General features: G+C 57.8%; 1 protein-coding gene across 12 annotated transcripts in view; it reads left to right on the top strand.

Moving 5' to 3' along the window:
- FAM53A (family with sequence similarity 53 member A) overlaps positions 1 to 12,703 on the top strand; it is a 37,558-nt gene that overhangs the window by 9,187 nt on the left and 15,668 nt on the right. For 10 of the 12 annotated variants that reach the window (XR_004422993.1, XR_004422995.1, XR_004422994.1 and 7 more), the window contains 3 exons: positions 976 to 1,199; positions 7,402 to 7,456; positions 8,494 to 9,161. Coding sequence is in view for 8 of the 12 variants with exons in the window: in XM_033105838.1 (XP_032961729.1) it covers positions 1,092 to 1,199; positions 7,402 to 7,456; positions 8,494 to 9,161 (831 nt within the window). In the remaining 4 variants the exon portion in view is untranslated. Of the gene's footprint in view, positions 1 to 517; positions 782 to 975; positions 1,200 to 7,401; positions 7,457 to 8,493; positions 9,162 to 12,703 lie in introns of those variants that run through there. The other 2 variants (XM_033105837.1, XM_033105840.1) reach the window with 2 other exon arrangements.

The following is a 12,703-nucleotide window of genomic DNA, read 5'->3' on the forward strand; positions in this document are numbered from 1 at the left end:
CATCAGGTGGGCATTGGGGTGGCTATCAGGTGGGCACTGGGGTGATGGTCAGCAATCAGGTGGGCATTGGGGTGGTGGTCAGTGGACAGGTGGGCACTGCGGTGGTCAGTGGTCAGGTGGGCACTGGGGTGGTGGTTAGTGGTCAGGTGGGCACTGCGGTGGCAGTTAGGTGGGCATGGGGAGGCAGGTGGGCACTGGGATGGTGGTTAGTGGTCAGGTGGGCACGGGTGGCTATCAGGTGGGCATTGGGGTGGCTATCAGGTGGGCACTGGGATGATGGTCAGCGATCAGGTGGGCATTGGGATGGTGGTCAGTGGACAGGTAGGCACTGGGGTGGTGGTTAGTGGTCAGGTGGGCACTGGGGTGGTGGTTAGTGGTCAGGTGGGCACTGGGGTGGTCAGTGGTCAGGTGGGCATTGGGGTGGTGGTTAGTGGTCAGGTGGGCACTGGGGTGGCAGTCAGGTGGGCACTGGGATGGTGGTTAGTGGTCAGGTGAGCACTGGGGTGGCAGTCATCAGCAAGGTGGACATTGGAGTGGTGGTTAGCAGTCATGCTGGCATTCTTGAGGTGGGCATTCTGATGGCGGTCAGTGCCCAGCGGTCAGCCGTCAGGTCACAGGCAGGTTGTTTCTTGGGTTTCTGCACTGCTGGCTTAGCCTTGGCTTTGCAACAGCTTTCTAGCTTCCAGAGTGTTTCCACATCTCCTGCTTTCTTGTCTTTTCGGAGCTGGCAAGTGGCCTTCCTCGGTGCTTCATTGGGATTATGGGAGCAGTGGGCTGTCAGGTGTGTGTCAGCCCCCCACCCTTCCACCGGAGCCCTGCTCTTACTATGTTTCCCGGGGCGGCTCCTGTGGTGGTTGTAAGTGGCCTGTGTCAGGCCGAGGTGTCAGGTGCCCCGTCGGTGCTCAGGTAGAGCAGGAACACTGGTCGGGGGGTTTCGCATGTAGTTACAGACGTCTTCTCTTTACCCCAAAACAGATACGAAGCTGGGAGGAGGAGCTCTGGGAGAGGAAATGCAGCCGTGAGGATTAGCGCGGACCCAGCAGCGGCCCGGGCCCGCTGAGCCCGATGGTCCGGAACCGCAGTGGCCACTGATGCGGAGCGAGGACTTCAGGCCCCCGACCATGGTCACGCTCATCACCGAGAAGCTGCAGAATCAGAGCCTGGATGACCTCACCTGCAAGAGCTGTGGGGCCAACCCGGTAAGCAAGAGGCCGCAGAGACACTGCCCGAGCTGGGCTCCAGCTAGCTGGGGTTGTGCGGCCAAGGTCTGAGGGGACGTGGGGGCCGGTGGCCCAGGGAGGCGCCAGCACACACCCAGCACCCAGAGCCATCAGTGTCGTGATGGGAGGTTGTCAGCATCATTAAAATGAGTGAACTTTTGACAGAAGTGTCACCGGTATGCAGAAGCGTGTGAATCCTAAGTGTGCAGGAGCCTGTGACACCCCTCCCCCCACCTGTGACCAGCACCTTCAGAGCCTGTCTCGTCTGTCCCCATCGCTTAGTTTCGCCTGGGTTTGCACTTTGCCTACGTGGAGCCGTTTTCTAGGGTCACGTTCACGTGAATTTCAGGACACCACCCCTGCCCTGGTTAGATTGTGGGTCCAGAAGGAAGTGGCTGTGTCTGGCCCCTGCGGATGTGGGGGCCAAGCCCACGTCACCTCACCAGGACCAGGTGCTCAGAGCTGCTGTGTCCGCCCCGGCCCTTGGCGGCAAGAGGGTGACGGGAGGCTATGGAATCCAGGCCTTTGTACCGTGCCTGGCGTGTGGCCCAGAGCCTGAGGGCCAGCCTGCAGGTGCTCCTTCCTGCGGAGGGGGAGGGCTGGGCGTGGGGCGGGCGTGCGCAGGAGCGTGGCTGGAGGTGGGGCTGCGTCTGCTGCCCAGAGGACTCGAGGGGCCTTTGCAGAGTGCTGCTCGTCCGGTCTGGCACTCAGAGCCTGCCCCGAGCGGCTTCCTGCGGCATACACACCATGCCCCAGCGCCCATCTTCGCCTCTGATCACATGAATCAGCATTTTTATGGAGATTTTAACCAAGACCAAAGATATAGTGCAGTACATGCGTCATCAGGTGGCCACATGCTCCTTAGAATGTCTCTGGCAAGGACCCCGCAGCCAGATAGATGCCTGGTGGTTTTTCCAGGAAGACGGGCTGAGGGTCGTGCCTGCGGAGATCCTAGGGAGACACCTACATGGGCTCACGTTCTCAGCTCTCAGCTGGGCATTCTTACCCCGGTTAGGGAACACACTGTCCCTCTGACAGAGAAGGTCGGAGGCCCTTTCTCAGCCGGCCCAGCCAGATCACCCCAGCAGCGAGCAGCGCAGCGAGTGTGGCCAGGGGCCCAGTCTCCCCTGCTGTCTCCTCAGCCTCCATGACAATGCCCACTGCTGTCAGTTTTGAGTTCTGTTGCTGTTGATGGTGATTTTCTTTTTCAAGACTTGTGTTTTTTTTAAAAGGGGGGCTGTTTACTTTTTTCATCCTGGAATGGGAGAACAGACTTTCCTTTCCCACAGTGTAAATCTTTTCCATTTTAAGAGGAGCCGTTGTAACGTTTGAAGCCTAGTTCTGGTGTGGGTGGCGAAGAGAACCGTGGCCTGGGCAGCCCGGGCCTGCCACTCCCCCACCACAGGTTGGGCAGCATGCCTCGGCGAAAAGGGGCGTGCAAGCAGGTGTCCGTTGTAAAGAGAATAAGGTGCCAAGAAAAATCCTGCCTATAATGCTTCCCATGTTCCACAAATAATTTTACTTGGTGTGAATTTCTCACGAGTCTTGCTGTACAGGATGGAAATGGTGTGGAAAATAATTTCCCTGTTACTGGGAGGTGTCTCACTGACTCCCCAGTGAGGCTTGCTGACTTACCTGCATGGTTTTGGCAGCATGGCACACAGATTTGACTTATAGCACCTGCTTTTTCCAACATCCACTTTTTTCAAAAAAAAAGAGGTATAATTTGCATGCAGCAAAATGCACTAGTCGTTCCATCTTATCGAGAAAGAATCCCTGCCATCTCCAGCACCATTTGATTTTGGGCTTTCGGTTTGTGTGGCTCTTGAATACCCCTTTGCAGTTAGGACAGTTCGGGCAGTGCCGTGGATGGACTTGGACGTCCTGTACGTGGTGGTCCAGTGTTTATACGGGAGACCAGCTCTCCCTGTTACCAGCAAATGTCCAGAGTTACTCTTAACATCCACTGAAACAAATCAATAGTTTAAAGAGCCAGTTTGTTGCATAAGAATAATAGAAACTGAAGTTTTCAAAGGTAGTATTTTTATAGCAATATCTAAAGGCAGCCAGGAGTGGAGAGTTAGAATCCCCACACCCCACCTACCACGGTGAGGTTGCCTCCGGCTTGTTCCATCTGTGCCTGCACCCACACCCCTCCTCCCGTGGTTTTGCAGTAAATTCTAGACATTTTCCTCTGTAAATATTTCAATATGTAGCTCTCAAAGAGGTTTTGTCATGTGTCCCTGCCCCCAGCTTGTTCTGCAAATGGCTACTGGGAACTAGCTGTGCTGTCCCGTTTGGTAGCCTCTCATCACTCAAGGCTTTTTTAATTGAAATTAAAGTTGATTAAAATTCAACAGTTAGCGATGGTAGTTTTCATTTGCACCAGGCGCATTGCAAGGGCTCAGTGTCTTTGTTTGGCTCGTGGCTGCTGTGGGGACAGTGCAGATGGGACAATCCACGAACTGCCCGTCATCTCAGAGTTCTGTTGGGAGCCCTGCCAGGCTCAGTCAGACGCACGCGGGACACACTGCATGCTCTTACCCATTTGCCTGTTGATGGGCACTGAGGGCGTTTCCTCTTTGGAGCTGTTACAAATAATGCTGCTGTGAACATTGGCGCACAGGTTCCTATGTGGACAAGTGTCCTCAGCTCTCCTGGGCACACACCGAGGCCTGGAATTCCTGGGTCACATGGCAGCCCTGGGTTTAACCTGCGCACACCGCTGGCTGCACCGTTGTTCAGCCCCACTGGCAACGCAGCGGGGTCCTGGCTGCCCCACCGTCTCATCCACGCGTGTCATTGTCCGTCTTTGATTACAGCTGTCCTCGGGGGTGCGAGGCGGTCCCCTGTTGTGTTCTGGTTTGCGTTTCCCCATGACTAATGCCACTGAGCATGTTTTCATGCACCATTGGCCCCTTGTGTGTCTTCTTTGGAGGGATGTCTGTTGAAATCCTCGGTCCATTTTAGAACTGGATTCTTTGTCTTTTTGTTGTTGAGTGGTGAGAATTCTTCATATATTCTAGATAGTAGTTTCTACTCATAATCAGATACATGATTTGCAGAAACCCTATTTTTTTCTATTCTGTGTGTTGTCTTCACTTTCTTGAGAGTGCCCTTTGAAACACAAGTTTTTATTTTGTTGAAGTCCAATTGATCTGTGTTTTTTCTTTTGTTGCCTGTGTTTATGCTGTCGTATCTAAAAATCCCTGGACAAATGTTTTCTTCTAAGAGTTACGTAATTTTAGCTCCTACACTTAGTTCCTTGATGCATTTTGAGTTAGTTTTTGTATGTGGCATGAGGAGAGGGTCCCGCTTCGTCCTTTTGCACATGGACATCCAGTTGTCCCAGCACCATTTGTTGAAAAGACTGTTCCTTCCCAACTGAGTGGTCTCAGCACCCTCGTCAAAATTTACATTTTTGAAAACAGTCCTTGAAACCTAGTGTGCACTCGTATTTTACATTTACAGCAAATCTCAATTTGGAAACCATGTTTTCATTACAGAAATGTTTGATCTGTATTTAGATTTCATGAAATTTATGGTTAAAAAGCTAGATTGTCATACCCAGGTTGTTCTAAGCACACTGAAAAGTTTTCCAAAGACTGACTTGAGTATCCATTTTAAAACAAAAGTGTGACATACTTCAGGGTAAATGACATTAGGAATCACTGACCGTGTGTGGCCTCTGTCCCTCCAGCCATGTGCTGGCCTGGCTCCCTGGTCCAGCCCTTCCTGCGCACGCCACGTCCTTGTCATGGGAGGACATTGTGAGCCAGGAGGTCCACAAGTGCTGGGAGCGGGCAGCTGGGTGGCACGCCGGGCGGCTGTGTGGGCGTCGGCACAGGTGTGGGAGCCTGCACTGGCAGTGCGGGCCGCTGCCTCTCGGGACATCCTGGGTGCCCGAGTCCTCCTGCCTCCCCCATTCAGCTCGTCTGGCTTCCTCATGTCCCTTCCCCCAGGCCCCCTGCAGGGCCTTGCAGGAGTCTCCCAACCCCTGGCTGGGGCAGCTCTTCCTGCTTTGCCTCCTGGCACTTGGGCTACCACAGAAAAGACCCAGAAGCGCACGAGGTTGTGGCTGGTTCCCACTACCTGCTCCCCCCTGCACACACCCCCCCCCATAGTAGGACAGTGAGGCCTCCAGCATCTGGCCATATCTTGAGTTTTGTGGCATTTTCCATAGCAAGTGGCACGGAGGCAGCGGCTGCCCCAGTGAGACTGGAGCAGCTGGAGCAGGGTGTCCCCGAGGTCCTGTGCAGGTGGAAGGCGCGCTGTCCAGATGCGGCAGATGCGCACAGCGTGTCACTGGGCCTGCGGGGGCCGGCGCGGCCCGGACTGAGTGTGTGCTCGACGTCAGTTGGGTTTAAACTTGAACAGCCGCCTGTGGCCGCTGCTGTGGCGTGGGATGGCACACAGGGAGAGCGGCGGCTCCACGTATCATAACCCACATGTTCAGAGGACCGAAGCCTCCCCGTGTCACCCTCTGTCGCCACAGCCACCTGCCTCCCACTCCCACACATGCTGCCCCCCTCGAGGGGCTTTGTTCTCGTGGGCAGACAGGCACACCCGGCACTGGGACCACAGGTGTGGTGGCTGTCGTGAGGGGCGTGTGGTCGAGCTGCAGGGGCAGCAGGGGGTGGGCTGTGCAGTGGGGGCCTTTGTACTGCAGAGGTGAGCGGGCAGAGCAGGGGGGCTGCCCCAGAGAGCCAGGGCAGCGCTGGGAGAGGGCGGCGACACCATGGCACTTGTCGGGTCACGCAGGAGCGTGGGCTGTCCTGGGTGCAGGGTGGAGCACAGGTTCTCTGTTAGCAGATGACGGGGGATGAGGGGGAGTGTTAAGAGCTGATGGAGGCCGAGTGAGGTGGACCCTGGGGAAGGGCCGGCAGGCTAAGCCAGCAAAGGCCTGAAGCCCAGGTGGCCCTGTGGGGACAGGCGCTGGGGCTTCCACTGTCAGTTTGGGCCGAGGGCTGGAGCAGGGGGCCAGGATTCAGGGGCGGGTGGACGAGGTGCGGGCCCTGGGCCGGCTGTGCTGGTGCGGGCCGGGGTGGGTGGAGAGTGCGGCTCTATAAACCTCTCGTCTAAAATGTGTTTTTGTGAAACGCACTGATGGGCTGTGATGTTGGGCTGGGCGTCTTTTGCTGGTCGTGTGCACTGTAACCTGGTCTCCGCCCCCCTGGACATGCCTGCAGTGTGGCATTGCCTGTGCTGGAGCAGCAGGTAACTTCTGGGGCCCTCAGCGCCGTCGCTCTGGGGCGCACGTGTGGTCCATTCCTTGGCCCCATTGTATGGGCTTTACCCTGTGGGGAGACGTTTGGGTTGTTTCCAATGTGTGGCTGCTAAGCACAACGCCGTGAAGCCCACGTGCGGCTCCTGTGGTCGTCTGTGCCGCTCTCGGGGCAGAATGGCTGCTGCAGGCATCCCTGTACCTGCCTGCGGCTGCTCCCTGGCCCCTCGGGTCCGCTGTGCAGATGTCTCCCGGGCTCCGTCCACACAGCACAGAGGTCTCGCCCTGTTTCCAGGGGCTCGCCCCAGTGCCAGTCAGACAGTGACGGCCACGCAGCCCCAACAGGACGCACACCTCCTGGTGTGGCCCCTGGGTTCTGGTAAGGGCTCAGCCGCCAGGGCCCCATGCCCCCGAGCCCAGGCTAGGTGGATGCAAAAGCAGACAGACACAGGAGCTTTCGGGGAGCATGGCTCGCCAGGTAGGCCTCAGACTTCACAGGCAGACTGTGGCCGAGAAAGTTCTGTGGGCTCAAGCCGAGGCCAGCACCTTCCGCAGACCCTATCCCCCCACGTCCATACAGGGCCACCTGGGGGAGCCTGGCTTGGGGTCTGGGTCCAGAGGGGGCTGTGTGGGTGGGAGGGAAGAGGCTGGCTGAAGAGTGACTGAGTGGCAGCAAGGTTTGCGGGGACGCTTGGAGCTCAACACGGGCCGGCCAGGCTTCCGGAGAAGTGGACGGGCTCATGGCTCGTCGTTTCCTTCACTCAGTTGAGTGTTGTTAAGCTTTTAAGAATCTTGATTAAGGAGAACATGTATTCCAGGGGTCACTGCTCTTCTCTTTAATTACCTGAAACGACAGTGTTGGGGAAAACTGGAATTTATCTCGTGATAAACACATACGACTGTTTCTTAGCACCGTTTCTGAAGTCTCACGGGAAACTTCTCTCCTATCACTTTCAGTATTCTGCCGAGAAACTGAGCAAAAGTGGCCATTTGTTCCCTTTTGAGACCAACGGTAAGTATGGAAAAGCCCTGGGCTGTCTTCCTGGGCTGCTGTGGCCACAGGGGGTGAGCAGGGCCAGCCGTGCGCCTGGGGGGGAAGCCCAGTTGGACTTGAGAGACCTTTGGAGCCCAAGCCCGGGAACAGGGTGTCGTGTGGGTGAGGGGAAGCTGAGTGGGAGCCGGCCCCTCCCGCTGCTGGTCTGTGGGCGGGGCCCAGCGAGGGGGGTGGGGCCAGGGTGTCCGAGCCCTTCCTGGGCGCCTGTGGCCCGTTGTGGTGCATGCTGTCCCTGCGCTCTGCTCAGTGCTGTGCCTCAGATGGTCGTGCCTGCAGGGCACAGGTGTGCACTCACCCCGTCCAGTGCCCGGCTCACACCTGTGCCCTGGGGCCTGAACGGGGGCAGGTGGCGCAGCTGCCCCGAGTGGGAGTGAGTGTTAGAATGTGGAAGTGAGCGTGAGTGTGAGAAGCTCCCTGGCACGTGTGTGTCCCCCCGATAAGCCTTGGCTCAGTGTCAGCGGCCACAGTGCGATGTGCTAGTTGTGTGATTTTTAGGTGGAACATACCTGAGCTGAGTCCTGTCCTCCCTTTGGCCACAGCGGCCGAGTGGGTGCCCAGTGGCCGTTGGTGGTAATCCGGGGTTAGGTGGCACTCCAGACCACTCTCGTGCAGGTTTGTAGCTGCTCTGATGACTCGAGGAAGTAGGCAGTGTGGCCCAGCACCTGACCCTGGCGCTGGGTCCTAACCTGGGCTTCGTCCTGCTGGCGGGGCCCGTCCTCGCTCAGAGCCCCAGGGCGTCTGGCAGGGGCAAGGGGTGCAGCCTGCTGCCCTCTGACATTGGAGAAGTGAGAGTGGCTGCAGGGCTGACCCACCTAGGGAAGGCAGGTAGGGCTGGCATGGACCACGTCTGTGGCTCATGTTGCCTGGGGTGGGGGGTGCCACCTCCTGGTGTGCCTGTGAGGCCCACGGCTTTGTGTCAAGTGGCAGCATGGCCCCACCCTGTGGCTGGCGGGTGCATCCTGCTTACCTGTCTCTCCTCCTTCCTGTTTCCTCAGAAGACAGGTGCCTTTGGAAGGTCGTAAGTGGAGGATGGCCCGTCGGAAGCCAGGCAGCCATGGGCCCTGCTTTCCCCTTCCTGTCAAGCCCCTGCGGGCCGAGCACAGGCCTGGGAGCGGTCAGCGCCATGGACCTCAGGGACAGCTTAGGGCAGCCCTTGGCACCGCCCACCAAGCGACACTGCCGGTCTCTGTCGGAGCCGGACGAGCTGGCCCGCTGCTGGTCCCCATGGCACCCTGGCGGCTCCAAGGTCTGGACTCTGGTCTCCAAGAGGCGATGCCACAGTGGCGGGAGTGCCAGCTTGCCAGGCACCACCGGGTCGCCGGGCAGAACCTTCCCTGTGGCTGGCCCCACTTTACCTCTAGCGCCCCGGCCGGCCTCGGCCAGTAGTGGCTTTGTGGATGGCAGTGGGGGCAGCTCAGGCCCTCCCTGGTGTCCCGTGGGGCCCTGGGTGCTGTCCTCGCGGCGCCGCCTGTCGTTGTCACAGGAGCGCCTTGCGGATGTGGGCACCCCGCCGTGCATGCCTGAGCCCGGCCGGCGGCTAGGCCTGGCCCGGAGCCACTCACAGCCCTGCGTGCTCCTCGGGAAGAAGAGCTGGCGAAAGCGCCGGCGAGAGGACGACGCCCGATGGCCGCGCCCGTCCTTGGACTTCCTGAAGATGACACGGGTGAGGCTTCCTCGTGATGTACTCCTCCGCGTGGTGCTTCTGGGGAGAGGCTGGCCCAGCCGGCTATGGTGACGTGCAGCATGTGCTGTGCTCCTGCGGGAGGTGACGGCCGCAGGGACGCACTGTGTCCTCAGGTCTGAGGCCAGAGCGTCCCCAGCAGCAGTGCCACCTGCCCACTCATGCCCCTCAACAGGGCCGGCCTGGGTGTCCCGGGCCTGTAGGCACAGGGCAGGGCGGGAGCCCGAACTGCTGTTCGGGGTGAGAGAGTGTGGGATGCGAGGAGGCGTCCCGGGCTGTCCCAGCCAAGCATGCGCCACTCTGGCCCCCGGCTGCTCCTCGCGGTTCTCACCGGTCCTCCGCCAACACCTCTCTGGGGAAAGGGTATGTTTCGAGTCTTGGGCTGTGGACCAGCTTGAAGACTGGGTTCTGGGGCCAGCACTGCCTGCCCCTGCCACCTGTCTTCTGCTCGAAGGCCCTTGTTCAAACCAGAGTTAGAGCAAAGAAACAGACCGGGAACCTGGACCTCTGTTTCTGGAGGGTGATGTCACCGCAGGGCCATCAGGGGAGCTGGAATGGAGCTCATGCGTGTGGAACGGTCCTATTCCCTTGGGACCTTCTGTGGATGGGGGCTGAGGAAGCAAGAATGGGACCTGCTGGTGTGGGAAGGGAGAGGGCCGCCCACTGGGCCTGGCTGAGCTCCTCAGCCCGCATGGGGCTTGTGCCTGGGGGTCCTCACGGGAGAGCAGCTGCTCTACACCCTGGGCCTGGGGCTCCCTCGTCAGAACACAGACGGGATGCAGGTCCTCCGCACAGCAGTGTGGCCGCTCTGGACGTCACTGTCATCTTGTCTTTCCTGAATGCTGGCTTTTCTGAAGTCTTCCCAGTAGGTGGGTCCCAAACCCAGACGTCCTGTCTGTGGAACCTGTGCAAAGGGACGCCCTGATCTTTTCTGGTGAACATGGGAACCATCTGCAGCATGGGAACGCTGTGGGGAGCTCCTGACACGCACCCCGCCTCCGGTGCTTTGACATCCGTGGGCCTGCGGGGTTAAGCGCTGTTGGGACAGGAGAGGCATGGCCCCAGGACTGCAGTGCCGGGCATCGCTGGGGGCATGTGCAGCCCGACCCCTCACAGAAAGGCCTGACAAGGCACCGCAGTGTCGGGGCCAGTGTTGGGACTCAACCTGGAGTCAGACAGGCTCCTGGCAGCGCGTGAGGCATGTGCCAGCAGAGGCTCACTGCACGATGATGAGCGGGCATGCTGGTGTGGGGGAGGGACAGCCTGCTGTGGGGGAGCGGTGTGTGTGTGTGTGTGAGAGAGATCTCTATACGGTGTGTGTGTGTGTGTGTGTGTGTGTCTGTGTGTCTGTGAGAGATCTCTATACAGTGTGTGTGTGTGTGTGTGTAAGGGAAATCTCTATACGGTGTGTGTGTGTTTGAGAGATCTCTATACGGTGTGTGTGTGTGAGAGATCTCTATACGGTGTGTGTGTGTGTGAGATTATACGGTGTGTGTGTGTGTGTGAGAGATCTCTATACGGTGTGTGTGTGTGAGAGAGATCTCTATACGGTGTGTGTGTGTGTGAGATTATACGGTGTGTGTGTGTGTGTGAGAGATCTCTATACGGTGTGTGTGTGTGAGAGAGATCTCTATACGGTGTGTGTGTGTGTGTGTGTGTGTGTGTGTGTGTGAGATCTCTATACAGTGTGTGTGTGTGAGAGATTTCTATATGGTGTGTGTGTGTGTGAGATTATACGGTGTGTGTGTGTGAGAGATCTCTATACGGTGTGTGTGTGTGAGAGATTTCTATATGGTGTGTGTGTGTGTGAGATTATACGGTGTGTGTGTGTGAGAGATCTCTATACGGTGTGTGTGTGTGAGAGATCTCTATACGGTGTGTGTGTGTGAGATCTCTATACGGTGTGTGTGTGTGAGAGATTTCTATATGGTGTGTGTGTGTGTGAGATTATACGGTGTGTGTGTGTGTGAGAGATCTCTATACGGTGTGTGTGTCTGAGAGATCTCTATACGGTGTGTGTGTGTGTGTGTGTGTGTGTGTGAGATCTCTATACAGTGTGTGTGTGTGAGAGATTTCTATATGGTGTGTGTGTGTGTGAGATTATACGGTGTGTGTGTGTGTGAGAGATCTCTATACGGTGTGTGTGTCTGAGAGATCTCTATACGGTGTGTGTGTGTGTGTGTGTGTGTGTGTGAGATCTCTATACAGTGTGTGTGTGTGAGAGATTTCTATATGGTGTGTGTGTGTGTGAGATTATACGGTGTGTGTGTGTGAGAGAGATCTCTATACGGTGTGTGTGTGTGTGTGTGTGTGTGTGTGTGTGAGATCTCTATACAGTGTGTGTGTGTGAGAGATTTCTATATGGTGTGTGTGTGTGTGAGATTATACGGTGTGTGTGTGTGAGAGAGATCTCTATACGGTGTGTGTGTGTGAGAGATCTCTACGGTGTGTGTGTGTGTGAGAGAGATCTCTATACGTTCTTGGTTCTTATCTTTATTTTGTCACACATAGTGCATTCGAGACTCTAGCAGGGACGTAGGGCTGTGCAACCCTCTCTGAGGAAGGGTCCCGAATGAGGGCAAGGGCGCTGAGTCGCCTCCCTGGGGGTCACAGCAGGAACCGGGCCCTGACTCTCTGCATCTTATCCCAAAGTCCTTGTGTATGTGGTTGAATGAGACAGTTGTGACGAGAAAGATGACATCGGCTGCTGAGAGGGTCAGCAGGTTGGGGTGGTCACGGCCTTTACACGGCCACCGTGGGCGAGGCGCAGGCGAGTGGGTGCAGGGGCACACGGCGCCCTTTTCGTCTGCTCCCGCGGTCGGGGGCGGGCAGCCAGGGGTGGCCTCAGCACCTGTCCCAAGCCTTGGTCACTGGGGTTGCACGAGGGTGGGAGGGAGCCCCAAGGAGTTCTTCCTTCAGCCTGCAGTAGCTTCCCTGTCGGTGCTGAGTGGGGTGTCCGAGGAGCCCGAGGACAGTCACACGGGAAGTGGGCTCAATGATTCAGGCTGACCCCTCTGGCCCACTGTGGTTGCTGGACTCGAGTGTATATTGACCTGTGGCCTCGCCCTCGCTTGCCCAGGTCAGGCTTTGTGACGCTCCCGCACGATTGCTGTCGGCTCACGTCATCCTCTGGGTGGAACGGTCTCAGGGCAGAAAAGCCTGTTCTGAGAGTTTGGGATCTGCAGGGGCCGCTTCTTCCTGCTGGTTTATCGACCTTCTTTCCCGGAGACGTGGCCAGTGGGGTGCTAAGTGGCCAGTGGGGTGCTGAGAGGGTGTGGTGGCAGCTGGAACACTGTGGCCTGGGTGTGTGTGTGCACGCGCACGTGGGGTACAGGGCACCCCTGGCTCCCCGCCACCACTGACATTTGGGGTGAGTAAGCCAGGCTTCACTGGGGTCCAGCGGGCGATGAGGTCCTCCATGGCCGGCAGCTCTGCTGCTCAGACCGGGGAGGGCCCAGGAGAGTGGTGGTGTACCTGCCTGCACACGCATGTGCCTGGACGCGCATGCACGCGCCCTCACCTCT

Source organism: Rhinolophus ferrumequinum, chromosome 5 (assembly GCF_004115265.2).
Source record: "Rhinolophus ferrumequinum isolate MPI-CBG mRhiFer1 chromosome 5, mRhiFer1_v1.p, whole genome shotgun sequence".
NCBI classification, from domain to species: Eukaryota; Metazoa; Chordata; class Mammalia; order Chiroptera; family Rhinolophidae; genus Rhinolophus; species Rhinolophus ferrumequinum.